The sequence below is a fragment of the Anoplopoma fimbria genome, chromosome 3 (genome assembly GCF_027596085.1).
Source record: "Anoplopoma fimbria isolate UVic2021 breed Golden Eagle Sablefish chromosome 3, Afim_UVic_2022, whole genome shotgun sequence".
Taxonomy (NCBI): domain Eukaryota; kingdom Metazoa; phylum Chordata; class Actinopteri; order Perciformes; family Anoplopomatidae; genus Anoplopoma; species Anoplopoma fimbria.
The window spans coordinates 2,376,609-2,393,728 of record NC_072451.1 but is presented as its reverse complement, the minus strand read 5'-3'; the positions used below and the strand labels follow the sequence as shown (position 1 = coordinate 2,393,728).

The window sequence follows — 17,120 nt, the reverse complement described above, 5'->3', positions numbered from 1 at the left end:
TGTTTACCCATCAGTTAGGATCTGTGGAGATGACCCGCTGTCCCACTACGGTCCAAAAACAGTTTTTAAGGGATTTTTTTTACTTGTGCTGGACCCGATTTTAAAAAAGATAATTTGGACTTGTTTTTGCTCAAAGATTAGTTCAAAGCATGTTACGCAAAATTAAGACAGACTTGTTTTTAGACCTTTAAAAGTGAACCACCCTAACCCAAATCTAACTCAGAAATAATAGCCATGTTTCTTTTTTATTAATCAGTGACATACAATGAAAAAGGAAAACACAACTCGTAGTTTGTTGTTTGCAAACATTTTGTGAAGCTAGCAGTGGGACAAGAGAAAGGTATTTAGAGAATGCCCCATGTCGGAAGTATGTCACTATATTTATCTTAAATTAAAGAGGAATTATTTGTCTGTAAAGTGATACAGGTATTTGTACCTATTTATTCCTTTTTTTTTCTTTCCCACAGGCCGGTAGCTGAGACGATGGACCCAGTAGATCAGAGGGTGAAGCCCGTGGAGGCGGAGCTCAGCAGGAATCTGCAGACGTACCTCCAACGTCTCGGCCTCCTTCCCAAGACGTCGTCTGCCTCCAGTCTAAGCAGCCAGAGCAAGGTGAGGGATTCCTGCATGCTATTTAGTGTCTCTTCTGGGTCACCTTGAGTCTCAGCTACACTTCCAGTTAATCTGGATTTTTTTTTTTTTTTTTTTTCTCAGCTTTCAAATTTTCATCACAGTATATTGATTCTGTTTCATATATTTGTATTTTATATAATTGTATACAACTTTTAATGTCAGTCACTGAAGAATGCCTGAAATAACTATCTTCCTTTTTTTCAAGTAAGTTTTTACCACATTTCTGTTTTCTCACATTCTTTATTGGATCGGACCGGTTCGACTTTTTGTCGTTTTGTGCCGACATTGATTTGTAATACTTTCTTTTTTATGGCTATTATGACTCATGCAATTTACAGAAAATGGTACTGGTGACGTCATATGGTGCTATCATGATAGAAGTATTCATCCCTATTGCTATATACTGCCACTGATACGTCCATCACTAAAGTCCAGCTTCTGTTGCTCCCTGTTTAAAATTCTAAAGGGCGAAGAGCAGGTGGAACATTTGATTTTTATCCCAACGTCCGCTTGTCGCCCCACCCTCCACTCACAGCCACCTGCCTCTGCAAAATAAAAATACACTTGCAGTCCTACAAGTACCCAGCCATATAAAACACAAACACACACACACACACACATATTTTGCTACATGAACATAATGCATTCTTTTTTTCAAGAGATGTGTTTTGTTCACTAAGTAGCCTGCTTAATAGACCCTCTGAAGTCTGAAAGACAGGAGTGTGGAGCATGGACTTAAACAGTCACACACCCTCTTGGCTAAAATGTTTTGAAAAAAATCACCTAGATATGATTTTAGCTCGAGTTTAAGCATGCAAAAACGGGAGGACTTCTAAAATGTCCTGTTAGCGACGGAGTCCCCTGTTGAAGAATGTGTAGCGACGCCTAAGTCCACTGTTGGATAGGAAAATAAGTACACATACACACCTTCACAGCAGGGAGCCCGGTGTCATCCTTCGTTGTCGCTCCTGCTCTCGCTTCTCCATCCTAACTGATGGCTTCTCCCAGCATGGTCGTTATGAGCGAAATAATACCAGCCGAGAGTTCAGGAGTTCACTGCTCTAATTAATAACTCTCCACGTGACGGGTTTCTCTCTCCACCGTGGTGACGGGTGAAGGGTCGCTGCTGCTGAATGGCGGAGGCCCTTCTCCTCCTCACAGAGCACGGGTGGCGCTGAGCCCTGCAGGCGTCGCTTTGGGGCTCGTGGCCTTTTTTTTAAATTAATTTTTTTATCCGGGTTCACTTGGTTTTGGTGGAAAAAGGAAAAAGAAGCAGGAGGACTGAAGGGGGGTCCCGGAGGCCACGAGTGGAATAAAAATCGCACCAACTGTGTGACACACAGCAGATTAATAAAAGATGCCGACAGTGACAAATACCAGGAGGGGCCTCGCACATACAAATCCTAAAGAAGTATGACGATCTGTGGGGGAACTTTACGGTTCATGTTGGTATTGTTATGATAATTTTACCATTAGTCAGGCTTGTGCCATTTCTGTGCTCCCAGGTGGGCGTTTAATGGAGCCTGCAGGGACAATTTGCTTTGTTGTAGCTGATGGATCTGTTAATATGATTGCATAAATGGATTAATAAATAGTTTTTCATCCCCCCAAAAAATAGAAGCTTAATTTCTATGTTAGTAATTTTTTTCAGATGTTGGATGAAAGTTGTGCTATTTCCCCCCTACATTAACGTATATGTTTATATCTATTCTCTTTATATGTATATTTTTTAATTAAATATTTCATGTGAAGCACTTTGACCTCATCTCCTACCAGATAAAACAATATGTGTTACGTTATTTGTCTTTAATCGTTTTATTTTGAATCATTTTAATTCATAAATTATTCTCTAAAAATTAAACTTGCCATGTATTAGTATAAGTCCTTATTTGACAATAATTTAACTGTTTTTAAAGAACATCTAGGGATACATGTATTATAAACATGTATCTATATTAAATGGATACATGTATATAATATATTTTTCTAGGCATATTTTGACCAGTATTGTTTGACGGTTAGGACTAATGTTGTGCAGCAAACTGAAAGTTTCTCTGGCAGGATGACTCGGCAATTTCACCTCTGCAATGTATTTGTTTTTGCAACCACATAAACAACCGTTTCTCTGCTCATTATTTCAGGACAATGCTTCAGTGTTAGGGGGACATTTTTCTTCATCCTAGAATTTGCATAAAGTACAATTCTGTCATGTCCAGACACCTGGACGCCTGCTTCTCTCTTTTAATGGCAGCAGAGAAAATCCCTAGGAAACCAGGGAGAGAGAAATGGCGAATGACAAGCTAGCTGGCCGGGGTCGATTTATAGTCGGGCCCCTTAAAGCCTTTGGCCCCCAACAACTCCAACATGAATCAGGATGTAATAATCTCCACAGTTATGTATACGGTTTGGGTTCCCGATGGCTGCACAGTGTTTCTTTAAATTAACTCTGTGTGATTATAATTGCTTTTCCTTGTTTCTTTCAGAGCGACCGTTTCCAGTCGGGCATCCCTGCAGACTTCTATCGCTCCAAGGCCCAGATTTCCTCTCAGAAGTCGTCCCCCTCCGGCTTTTCCTCCCTTCCATCTTTCTTACCTCTGCAGGAGCAGAGACCTCCAGATGAGCAGCTCCTCGCCACGCAGGCCCAGGGTGACCTTCTTCTGGGCGCCCTGAGGCAATATCTCTCCGGGCATCTGTCCCTGCACGGTGGAAGGGTAAGCCCCGAGGAGCAGGAGGCCCCCTCGACTCGCCTGAGGCCCTTCTACAGTGGAGCTGAAAATCCCGGGCTCAAAAAGGACACTTCAAAATCCAGGCTTCTGAAGTTGGGAAGAACTCAGGGGGCTTCAGTCAAGGACCCTCTGACAACTGTGGATGGTACGTATGTGTTAAAGTGCACCATGAAGAGTTTTGACATGATGAGACCGGTCATGTCACCTACTTAAATTCAACTTTGGAGATTTGTTAAGCTGTATTTTTTTGCCGTGTTGTGTTGGATCACTATGATATCATGTATTATGAAATATTTGGTTGCCGAAAAAATGTATCCTCGGAATGTCCAGCAACAACTTTCAATTTCTGCATTAACTGATTTATTTTTTGGCAACTTTGGGGCAGCCGAAACAAGTTGTAAAACAACATTAACTTATAAGTTGTTAGCAAACAGTGGCCTATTTACACATCCAGCAGTTATTTATTTACATTATCATTAGGTGAATTTGTGTTTCTGTGTTTTTTAGCTCTATTTTTGTTCTCCACCACTTGAGGGAAATATCTTTATTATATACAGTACCAGTCAAAAGTTTGGACACACCTTCTTATTCAATGGTTTTTCTTTCTTTATTTTTTTAATTTTCTTTTACATTGTAGATTAATATTGAAGACATCCAAACTATGAAGGAACACATATGGAATTATGTGGTAAACAAACAAATGCTCAACAAACCAGAATATGTTTTATATTTTAGATTCTTTAAAGTAGTTGAATGAGAAGGTGTGAACAAACTTTTGACTGGTACTGTACATAATATATACAAGACAATGAGTGGAAACTCACAATAAAGCTTCGTAAAGCGAGGGAATCTGTAGATTCAGCTGATAATTCGGTAGACGTTCATCACTAAGACTCCTTTTACATTTTCATTTGATATATTGTTTTGTAATAACAATAATTTTAAAGCCACTTATGGACCTCTCATCCATGGTCAGATTGAAAGCTCCAGCAATGTTATGGACCAGATGGGGGTAATTGTTTTGTCAAGATCTAAAGCAAACAACACATAGTTATTTTCAGCATTTTAACAAAAAACCTCTGTATCTCCTTCAGAGAGGTTCATCCAGAACGTTCTAAAGAGCGTTGGAAGGCACCACGTGGACGTGGACGGCCTGACGCCACAGGACTTGGGGCAACTGTCAAGCCTCATTGCCGATGCCCTGCAGGTGGTGGACCAGGACCAGGGACAAAACAGGGGCATGGCCCGCGTCAGACCTGGACCAAGAGACCTGGGGGGTGAGCTCAGGGAGGGAGAAGAAGAGGAGGGGCCTGTTAGGGATGAAGAAGAGGAGAAGTTGCTCCAGAATGCTCCAACACTGAAACCACAGGAGAGCACTCCTAAAGCGCAGGCAGCACTTCAAGGTGATTTTGTCGTGATTCATTTTGTGTTTTTGCACAATTAAAGTATTGAGCAGAAGCTGGAAAGCAAGTCTATAGTACATAGATAACTGTGTAGGTAGGTATTAAACAAACAAAGGAGCTCTTTTGCAGCATCCCTGCAAGAACACAACATTAAAATCAATGGGAAAATAAATGGGCATCCTGCTAAGCTCAGTGTAAACACAGCCAGTTTTAATGCTTCACAGTCCACAGAGACCACTCCAGCTGAAATGTTTACAGCACAGTAAACATGCTCCACAAAGCTTTAAAATGGCTGAAAATAATCATGCAGACTGCATTATTACGGAAACATATGTCGGTGTACTATTTAGCTGTGAAATGAGAAATTCTGCTCCTGATGGTGGGTGGTGCTTGGTTGGGGCTCAACTTGTTTTCAACATGGCGGCCGACTCATAAACTCTCACAGATTATCTGTCTCGGGATATAGTGAGAGAAAAAGTTTGTTTTTATCAAAGTTACTGACTGTAGCTTTAATGCTTATCTGCTGTTATTTCAAAATATGTTTAGTAGAGAAAAAAAAATAATTGAAAAATGTAATTACCACAAGTGTGAATTAATATCAGTCAATATTGAAGTAGAATTCATTTGCAATTTTAAAAGAAGTCCTTGACATTTGGAAAGGGGGCTTTTAGCTATTTGTGCAATTTTTTTTTTTTACTTTTGAACAGTTTGATTAACATCACATTTTCTATCCCTCTCTTACTATTCTTCTAACTGACTCTTTTTCTCCCAACAGAGCGCCACACGGATACAGAGGAGCGTAATATAAAGGACAAGGTAAGCATTCAGTTTGTGTTGAGAATAACAACCTCAAATGTCAGAGGGAAGGCTGACATTATAAGCCATTATGTAATATTCTGCAAGGAGAAGACAATTATGCCTGCTGTTTTCAAAAGAATTTAAAATTGCGTTTGACCTCAGCTTCTGTACAAAAGGTGAAGTGACTGTCCAGAGAATTTAGCAGGAACTGAATATAGTTTTAAGAGACTCACTTCACAATACGATTGTACAGAAATGTAATCAAGTGTAGCATTCATGACGTTTTCTGGGCTTTTGTACAGAGGACACTTTTTAAACACTATTCTCTGCTGCTAAGTTCCTTATCTAGACTACATAATCATTTGTCAATTCTGTTTTGCAGTACTTTTTAAATAGTTGTAGTACAAATACAATACTGCTGTAGCACATTTTGAAAAATGTTACTCTAAAGCAACTAGAAGCCATGCAAATCATAATGCTTTACATAGGACATAAAAGGCAATAAGGCAATATAAAAAGACAATATAAAAGACACATTTAAAATGTAAAAGAATATAATAAAGTAGAAGATAAAAATGATCTAGAATGTGATAAAAGAGACGGGAGAATAAAACAAGATAATTAACATTATACTGCAGTTCTTGTGTAATGCAAGATGTGGTTCCAGTCTTTCCACTAGATGTTTGACTTTCTGCAGGGATTTCTTCCCATTGAACCACAGGACCATCAGTGAACTCTGATGTTGGTTGATCCGGTTTGGCTCACAGTTGGTGTTTTATGCATGTTTTGATGAACGAGCCTAGCCTCCACCTGCAAAACAGACTCAAAATGACCGCAACTACAAAGTTATGCGAAAAAGCGCTAAAAAGACACTCGCAACAACTATGAAAAGGAATAAATCAACCTCAAAGAGACACAGAGACGCAAAACGACTACGAAGAGGCCAAAATAACTACAAAGTGATACAAAAAAACTACAAAGACCCACAACGACTATGAAAAGGGGCAACCTCGAAGAGACATAACATGACTACAAAGAGACACAAACAAACTACAAAAAGAAGCAAAATGATCACAAAAAGACATGTTAAACGACTACAAAGAGACATGAAGGGACTACAAAGTGACCAAAAGAGATACAAAAACAGCTGCAAAGAGACTCAAAACAACTATGAAAAGGAACAAAAAAACCCTCAAATAGACACAAAGAGATGCTACACAACTACAAGGAGACACAAAAGAACAATGAAAAGAGGCTAAAAATAAAGGGCCTATAGTATCATAATCCACACATGCCTGAGGGTGATTGGTAAATGCCAAAAACGCTAGAAGAAGAACTTAAAGAAGCCAACAGCTATTGACAAGAAACACATGAACAAACAGATGAATGATTCCTCATCATGAACTACAAGCGGGACAAATGTTTAAATGCGTTTTGAGGCTTTAAAAGCTTTAAATGGATCTAAGTAGTTGGACCTTTTTTATACTTACTCTACTTCAGACCTAAAATGATGCTTTTTTAAATTTAAAAGTAGTAAAAGTATCAAAAGCGGTTTCTGTTTGGCTCACACAACTCATTCATTTCGCTTATTCTCTTCCAGCCTGAGAGTGGAATGCTCTTCACCAAACTCCTCGCCTACCTGGACGAATCCTCCTTCAACGCCGCTCCCTCACCCAGAGGCCAACAGGCGGGTCAGGAGAACGTCCAGAGTCGGACCAGCACGGCGGGGGTGATGGTGCAGAAGAAGGACGCCACCCAGTCGGTGGAGGAGGTGTCGGAGGTGCAGGGCTGGATCAAGGAGGTGGCGCCCCCTCCTGCTTCGCTCGTTTACGAGAAGCCGCACAAGAAGACGATGCACGTCCCCGAACTTCAGCTGGACGTCAAAGCCGGCGGGAAGAAGGCAGACGAGGATGTGTTCGGCTACGTCATCACCGACACAGAGTGAGTAGGAAGCTAAGATATAGATGCTGGATCTAAGAGTCTGATACCAGTTTGGATATTTGAGAGCTTCAAAAAAAAATGGATATTATTGATTGAAATCAAAAAACATAAGCACACTTAATATTTTGTTTCACAGGACAAAGTTTTGTTTGGATTTTTATATAAAAATAGGAAAAAAAAATGCATATATTTTATAAATAGACACACTTCATATTTTACTTTACCGGAAGACATTTTATTTTGGTTTTGATATAATTTTTCTTTTATTATATTATATTTTCATATATTTTAAATAGCTGCACAACATAGCCGGTTATGTTTTTTCATTTAATCTCGACCTTAAACTTTGTGAATGTAACAATAGAGAAACCACGAAGAGAAAGCTGTTTTTTTTTCACCAGCCAAGTGTTGCCAACTCTTTTCCAATAAAAGTAGCTAGCAGCACAAGCTCCAAAAGACCTTAAATCTAGTAAGAAAGTCCCACATCCTGTCGTTTCAGGCCTCCCTCCAAAGCCACTCCCCCAAAATAACCATTTTAGCTAGCAGCTCGGGAAGACTCTGGGAATGTGAAATGAGTTCATTAAGGTCACATTAAATGACTGAATGCATTTGATTTAATGATTTCTATCGGGATGTAAAGAGAATTCCAACAGATATAACCACGCATATTTCTAATACCCAGCTTTAAATATACCACTGCTGTATTGTTTGTCTTTAGAGAAGAAGTTCTACACGATGTATTTTCTCTTGTCTTTGTTTGTAACGATCCACAGTGACCTCCAATATTGTGTTCACGCAGTAAATGGTTTTCTCCGTAAATTACAAAACTGTTTCGGTGTTTGAGGGAGAAAGACAGACAGTTTCTCATTCATCAGAAAACGGAGAGAACCTGCCTTTATACTGATGTCCAACATTACCCAGGATGCAACAATGGGACACTGTCTTTTTTTCCTTCATTTTCACACCAATGGCAGAGGCATTTTCAGATTGATTTGAGAGATTGGAGACCTTTAGAAATGTTTTCTGTGGTTTCTTCTTCTGTCTTTCAGCCACAACAAGGCCCCTGTGGCTTTTCCCTTCCCTTCTCTTCTTCCACTTGTCATTCAGATAAATACAAGCTATACATTTTATATTAAATAGGAAGATCATCTTTGTGATGTTGTTGCCAAGGTTGCATTCAGGGCTTCAGTATGTTGAATGATTGAAAGATGAAAAAATGTTTTTCTCTGGTTGAGTTAGACAAAATGACAAACTATTTGGTTTGTGTTAAAAGTAGCTGGTAAAATTCATACATTAAAGTGTTCGAATTAAGCAGAAATTTCAAATGTAGATATAAGATCAGCCTGTTTTTTTTAAAATTCATAGTTACATCGTCTTCCTGACTAATCTTAACTTGGGAATTTATTTTTGATATATTTATTATATTTGTTGACCAGGAAAACCTGCCAAGTTGGCAAGAGTTGATAAAATCTATAGCTTCTTGTTGTTTTCCCCCATGTACGTTTTTAAATTAACAAAAACAAGCAAAACTTACCAACTTACAGCGTTGTCGGGTGGCGTGCCAGTTCGTTTCCCGAGGCCGATCGCATGCCCCCCTTTGGAGCGCGCCGGTTGCTTGGCTCTCGGTCCCTGACGTGCTACATGAGAGTGAAGAAGAGTTTGGTTGAAAAGTTAGTGTATCTAGCAGCAAAAGTGAGCTGCAGTTAAAAGGCCTCGCATCCTAGAAAGTCTAAGTTGTGAACGAGAAAGACGCTGTGAATCACAGTTGCCCCGCCCTAAAGCATCCCCTGCTTTATGGTCTATTTGACTCTAGATGGACCATAATTTACTAAATGAACATCATGCTGAGAGAATGCAGGTTTTAAGACACTTCCACATTGGCTTCACTCGGTAGAACCGGAGGTTTGCGGCCTAGTTGCAACACAGAGCACCGTTTGTTAATTTATTAAAAGTTTATTAATATTGTTGCAAATTGCACCAAATTTGAAATGGCACACAATGGGGTGCCCAGCTAAACACCCACCAAGTGTGAAGTAGATCGGATGATCGGTTCTCGAGATATGTGACGGACGTACCTCAATTCTTTCCTTTATATTTAGATTGTAACACTTAGAGCCAGTAAAAAAAAAAAAAAAGACATGTATTTTTAGTTTAAACCTGCAAAAACTTCAGTCAGCAGAAGACGTACTCCGACAGCAAGTGTGCCAGCAATTCTGTCAGCACTCGAGTTGCAACTCCTCTGACTTTATGAAACAGAGGCTGCGTTGCTATGGCGACAGCTGAACACCTTGAAGGTCTAAGATGTCCTCAGACACTTTTGCACCGCAGATGACTTCAGTCTTCGGTGTGCTCAGCAGATTCCTCTCTTACCCTTTTATAGGAACTCTTCAAAGTGCCTCTTGACATTTCAGAGAGGTCGCTGGACTTTTCAAAGAACATCAAAGTCCTTGAGTGTTTCACGTTGTGTCAAAAATCTCCTTGAGAGACAGCGAAGAGCAGCGCCGAGCACGGCATGGAAAACAAATGACACTTAAAGAGATACAAAGCTTCTTCTGGACTAGAACACTCTCAATATCTACATTTTCACCAATCTTTTGGTTGTAGTTTGAGCATCGACAAAACCTTTAACCCTTTACTGTGTGAAAGCCACGTCTGAATGCAGTGAAGTGGACATTTTTTAGTTTCTCCATAAAACTTTTAACGTGCCTGTTGATGAAGTAATACAAAACATTGCTTAAAATCCATTTCCTGACGAAAAGAGGATCATAAACCAGAAGGCGTTTCAATCCTTTTTTATCTCTTTCTACTCTTTTTAGAAATGTCTTTATGTTGCAACGTTTATACAAAAAAATATTACAAACTTTTGGTAAAAAAATTTACATTTATTTTTTATATACTTTATTGTGTCAATACATATCATTGATACATTGCTTTTTGTGAGAAAATATCTTGACACATTTTATTATAATTTTACAGATAATTAAATAATTACCAAACACAAGTACACAAAGACATTAAATGCTCGGGACTAACTAAACAATTAAAATAAACGGACTAAAAATTAAGTAATAAAAACCAACCAAAATTAAAAGTAACTCCATACGTGTTTCTATGAAAAACTATTATAAATAAAAGTTCAAATGAAATAATAGTAAAATAAAAGTCATGAGCAAAGATGCTTACATGGCTTCAGGTTCATTTTAATTTGTTTGTTTGAAACTCTGCTACTTAAGATTAAGCTCTAAGGCTAGCAGTAATTATACCTCTCGGAATACAATAGTTGCTGGTCTATTGTGCCTCGATCAGTTTGCTTTATGTGACCTTTAGTGAATCTGAACTCTTTAAAACACCAAAACTCATAGAAACACAAACAAACTAACTGACTGAGGCAGCGGTAGACCAGCAACTCCTCCAACCTGTGAGGTAAAATGACTGTTTTTGTCTTAAAGAGAGCATAGATAACAGTTTCAGTTCCTCGTAAGAAGAAGGCTGTCTGACAGCAAAGTAAAGAGGTGAAAATATTCTAAATACAGCGTTCACTTAAACTGACATTGATTCTTTTTGGTGTCTTAAATACGTCCACAGCTGTACGTTGCTTTGCTCCCGTGCTGGTAGTCCTGTCTGTTTTTTCAAACTCCATCTACTGAAGTAATACACTGACTATGTAGAAGCCTCATACAATCACACCTCAAACAATATGAACTAAATCATAGCATTCAATTTAGACACGTATCCTTTACAGGATTGGGGGGAAAAAACTCTTTTATATGAATAAAATAGAATCAGTGAAGGACTAACGAGACGGATTAAATGCAAAGTTCCGCCATTTTGGCGTCGTGACGGCTGAGAGCAGGAACCTCCTGGTGGTTTTAGTGTAATACCTCATCCTGTGGCGGTGGGGGGAGAAGAGGAGGAGGAGGAAGAGGAGGAGGAGGAAGACAGGGTGATTCATCACAGCTGGAGGAAAACACCTGCTCCCCAGCCCACACACACACACACACACTGCTCATATGGCCGTGTAGACACACACTCCTTTAACCCCCGCAACCTATAAAAGCTATTCCCTTGTTTCCTCCCATCCCACACACACACACACACACACACACACACACACACACACACACACACACACACACACACACACACACACACACACACACACACACACACACACACACACCTGCATCAGAAGTGAATCATGATGCACATCAGATTGCATCTTAAAAGCCTATTAAAGAAATTAAACACCCATGTTATTCCTTTTAAGATCTCACAGAAAGTAAAGTGATGCTCAACAAAAGTGTGTTTATGAAATGTTTTCAGTTTTTAATGGATTTCACTCCATAATTAGCTGAATTTAAAAGAGAGGAAGTAGGCTAAGTGGCAGATTTTTTTATTTTTATTAAAAAAAAAAACTTACCTTCCCCTGAACATTTATTTCTCTTTTAACTTATTATTTATATTAGTCATATTATTTATTTGATACTCAATGCAATTAGTTTCACAGGTTTATAGACCCGCCTTTTGATAAACTTCCTGTCATGCTATCAGGGTTAACATTTCACACACACACACACACACACACACACACACACACACACACACACACACACACACACACACACACACACACACACACACACACACACACACACGCAACATAACATGACATTACAACAGTAGATGTGATGCTGAAGTTAATCTTCTAATTAACCTGTAATTACAGTACAGTTCTTCAAAATGGGTCTGAAACTACTGCATGCTTCGTGATTCCCTTTTTTCATGGTGGTGATTTCAAATTAGTTGATTCTTTCTAATTATTCTCAAATAGTTTATGAGACATTTCACACACACACACACACACACACACACACACACACACACACACACACACACACACACACACACACACACACACACACACACACACACACACACACACACACACACAAAAATGCAGACTTGTGTTTGACATAGAGAAAACATCAGGGGAGGAAGTCAGTAGGATAAATCCTCTGGGAATCATGAATGTCTCCACAGTATTTCTGTGTCCTTCCAGTAGATGTTTGAGTGAATAAGTGAGGACTTTGACCGGCTGGTGCTGCCAGAGGAAAGGTCAGGCTTTATTCATCAGGGGACTATGAAGTGTAAAATACTCTTGGATGTTGTTATAGGAAGACTCCCACTCGAGTTTTGGAAACCATAACCTTTTTTTTCTGCTCTGTCATATTCTAATTCCTGGTGGCAATACGATAAAATAAGATAAGATGGAACTTTATTAATCCCAAAATAAATGATTGTGTCAGAGTTTCATTAAAGATTACAACAGAAGAATAGTAAAAAACAATAGAATACAAATATAGATATAACAAATATATATATATATATATATATATATATATGAACAATAGAATAACAATTATCGAGAGTAAAATAAATATTACCGACACCAGTGCAAAATAAAACACAATAGCAAAAGGGGGAAGGTAGATCAAGAAAAAAAATCAATTAAAATAGAAAAACTAAAATGCATCAAACAGATTAAATATAAGAGTAATACTATAAAGTGTATAAGAAGTAATACTAACACCAGTGCCTTATAATAAATAAAATAGAAATGTAATATTGAGCATTCAATTCAATTCAGTTTATTTTGTATAGCCCAGAATCACAAATTACAAATTTGCCTCAGAGGGCTTTACAATCTGTGCACATGTTACATCCTCTGTCCTTCCCTCACATCGGCACAGGAAAAACTCCCCTAAAAACCCCTTTAACAGGGAGAAAAAAGGAAGAAACATTACATTACAGTCATTTAGCAGACGCTTTTATCCAAAAACCTCTGTGAGAACGACAGAGGAGGGATCCTTCTCCCAGGATGGACAGAATGCAATAGATGTCATGTGTACAGAATGAACAGCATAACAGAGATACAACACATTCAATGTATATGACATAAATGATTCATATAATAAGACTACTTATAATAACAGCAGCAATTATTACAGTAGAATTATAGCCATGAAAATAGGGATAGTAATGTGACTAATAATAATAATGGAAGTAGCAGTGGGTGTCAGTCGGCTCACAGCAGGAGGCACGACTACGGTCCAGGTACCACAACGATTCATGGAAACCTGCAGAGCGAGAAAGCAAAAGGGCTTCAGGGTGGAAGTAAAGCTAAAATGCTTAATGGTACAGGTAATAGTAATAGTAATGTGACTAGTAATAATAATGGTGGTAGCAGTCGGTGTCAGCAGGGCCGTAGCAGGATGCACGTCCACGGTCCAGGTACAGCCACGATTTATAGAAGCCTGCGAAGCGAGAAAGCACAAAGACTCCAGGGTACAAGCAAGTCAATAAGCGTAATAGTACAGGCAATAATAATAGTAATGTGACTAATAATGATGTTTGATGGCCACATGTAGAAAGACTTCCTGTAGCGTCTACGGCTGATTGTGCTCTGAAGTGATGTCAGTGTGGTTTATGCATCTGCATAGAATACAGCTGTTCTAACAGCAAAGACACTGAACAGTTAAGGCAATCTCAGCTCTCAGGATCTGCAGAGTGATCTCTGGTGTGAGATCTGAAGCAGCTGCTGCTCTGCACCGAGGAGGACTGCTCTCCAGGCTGAGGACGGCTGTTAGTAACTGTAACTCAAAACTGAATGAAAATGTCCTTTATGATTTACACAAAACAAATCTTGCCCGGCGTTATTTGAGAGAGGAAGAATAATTGCTTTTGACTTTGTAGTCTTCATTTATTAGAATAATGGGAAAACAACAAAAATATAATTGAATGCTTGGGAGAAACCAATAAATAATTAAATTAAAATGCATAGATTCAAAATTAAGTAATTATACAAAAATAAGAAACCAAGAGATTCCTTTCAGCCAACAGTTTGTCTGGATGTGCTGTTGGCTTCTGCAAAAGCTGATTCATGTGTCGTTTTTAAAGCAGACTATTAGGACTGGTTATATATAAACTTGTGACATTCAAATATATTGTCAGACTCAGAGGCAGGTATGTGACCTGTATTGACATAGATTTATTGAGGATATTATAACAGAAAACATACATTTCCGTCCAAAAATTAAAGCTTTTTGTGTTTTATTTTACATGGCATTTTCCCACTACAATGCAGGTAGTATATGCAAATGAACAATGACCAACTTCCCTCCGTGCTGCCTGCGTTGCTACGTTGATTTATTGCGTACTTCAGTAGATATTTTAGCCCAATCCAAAATCTTTTTTCCTAAATCTAACCAAGTAGGTTAGAAGAAGTCTATCTTGAAAAGACTGTATTAATGTGAAAGAGCAGAAATCGACAGGTGTTGCTGGACTTTTGTTATAATTTATTATTTACCTTTTATTACATTACATTACATTACAGTCATTTAGCAGACGCTTTTATCCAAAGCCACTTACAGGAAGTGTATTCAACATAGGTATTCAAGAGAACTACTAGTCACCAGAAGTCATAAGTGCATCTCCTTTCTTAAACAAGCATCTTAAAGCATAAACCAGAGCAAAAGTATAGTGCAGAGGCAAATTACTACGAAAACAATAATTGCAACAGACTAATACGAATACAATAAGTGCTACAAACTACTACGAATAGGATAAGTGCAGTAAACGAATACGAATTCAATAAGTGCAGCGAACTGATACGAATACAGTAAGTGCAACAACTAATACGAATGCAATAAGTGCTACGAGGAAGGCTCAGGGTAGTACTTCTTGAAGAGGTGAGTTTTCAGCCCGCGCCGAAAGATTTTAACCAGATAAGATCAAATTGAAAACCAGTTCTAGTTTTCCATGATGAACTGGCCAATAGTCAGGAGGCAAGTCGATACAAGACAAAATGTAAATGGAACACACAGGTGTTTTCTGGGGGATGTTGATGAGAAAAGGACAATAATGATACAAATGATAACTCTTAAAGGGGTCAGTTGATGTCACGAAAAACAAGGAAGTAAACAACTGCTAATTCCCATCATTAAAAACATTTGAAAGTGAGTGATCTTCACAATTTGCAGGAGATCTCCCTCCTCTGTCTGAGGGAGCTGAGCAGAGGTCGGATGAGTCCACTGCAGATAGGAAGCAATTAGCTCGGAGTTCGAGTTGTAGACGTGATCTACAAGGACACACACACACACACACACACACACACACACACACACACACACACACACACACACACACACACACACACACACACACACTCACACTCACACACTCTCTTTCCACACTAATGGCCCTTTGCTTGCATCGAGGCTGTTTTAATTGACTACTTAATCAGTTGTTGTTCCGTTTCTCTGCTATTTTACTTCACAGTTTGGTGGATTATTGGTGAGTTTCTCTGTCTAGATGTAGCTACTTCAGTATGTGAGCATCAACAGTAACATGTACTCTGGATTTAAAAGTCCTGACGTTAAACAAAGGGTTTTTCCGTCTCGCTGAGGAGATGAGGAGAGAAGAAAGGATGTAAGAAAAGAGATTAAGATGTGAGGAGTGGAGGACAGAAAGAAGAAGTAAAGGATGCAAGAAAAGAGGGAGGTGTACATAAGAAAGAAATCGAGGATAGAAGAGAAAGAAGCATAAATGAAACGAGGCAATTTTCAGAGCTTAAATGTTTATTGGACAGCAGCTCCTGTTGAATATAAAATAAGTCTACTAAGTATCCAATAACTCAAGCTGTCATAAAAATGCAGTGGAGTAAAAAAATACAGAAATGCTGCGAAGTGGAAGGTCCCCTAGAGTGGAAACACTCAAATAAAAGAAACCACAAAACTACCCAAGTACCAACGCAACCTCCTAGAAACACATTCATTGACCACTAAATGAACATACTTGTTGTCTGGATTACGTTAGAAAGGAAGGGTTTTCTCCCAGATGTTGTAACGAGCTGGATTGTTTTAAATGAAACATAATTGGAAAATGTCTTACAGAAATATGTGAAATGTCAACTGGCCACAACAAATTTCACTTGTTTTCTAATCAAATCCACTCATAGCAACTTACTTATGATGGTTAACATTTTGGGACGTTTGTGGTTAATGTGCTACACAAGGTTAAACCACTTGGTTACGGGTTAGAAAAAAAACATCATGGTTTGGCTTAAAGTAAGTACGCTTGTTACGAAACTTAAGCTACGAACGTTACATCATGTGACTCAGTAGAGTAGCACCACGTGACATAAAGTCATCAGTATAAATACCTCAATTTATGGTTTCACACGGGACATGAAAGCTGGTCTACTGAGTTAAAGTCCTGTGTTTGTTTGACATATCCACCACCCGTCCATTCAGACGTTAACAGGCTTCTCGCTCTTTATGATGGGTCAGTTGCTTTGAACGTCTAACAATGACATTGATGGGTAAATATAATAAATAATATATAAATAAATAATATAGAGTTCAAGGCGCTTTGTGAGTCAGTGTCAAGACGCCGAGGGCTGCTGACCAAGTGAGTCCAGGCTGCTACTTTGCTACCTTCCACCTCTAACTGTTTTTGTTTTGTCTATTTTTTTAATTAATTGTACAAATGAATTACTCTTAAACCATTTTCTTTAAGACAGTCAAAACAAATCGATAAAGAGCGTCAGGTTCCATTATCC

The 17,120-nt window shown here is 38.7% G+C and overlaps 1 protein-coding gene across 1 annotated transcript in view; it reads left to right on the top strand.

Annotated features, from left to right (window-relative positions):
- Window positions 1–17,120, top strand: part of LOC129088606 (receptor-type tyrosine-protein phosphatase N2-like) — a 194,209-nt gene that overhangs the window by 34,643 nt on the left and 142,446 nt on the right. Inside the window, exons 5-9 of the mRNA XM_054595950.1 lie at window positions 468–612; window positions 3,117–3,504; window positions 4,454–4,762; window positions 5,538–5,578; window positions 7,161–7,501. Of these exons, the coding sequence (XP_054451925.1) occupies window positions 468–612; window positions 3,117–3,504; window positions 4,454–4,762; window positions 5,538–5,578; window positions 7,161–7,501 (1,224 nt within the window). The remainder of the gene's footprint in view (window positions 1–467; window positions 613–3,116; window positions 3,505–4,453; window positions 4,763–5,537; window positions 5,579–7,160; window positions 7,502–17,120) is intronic.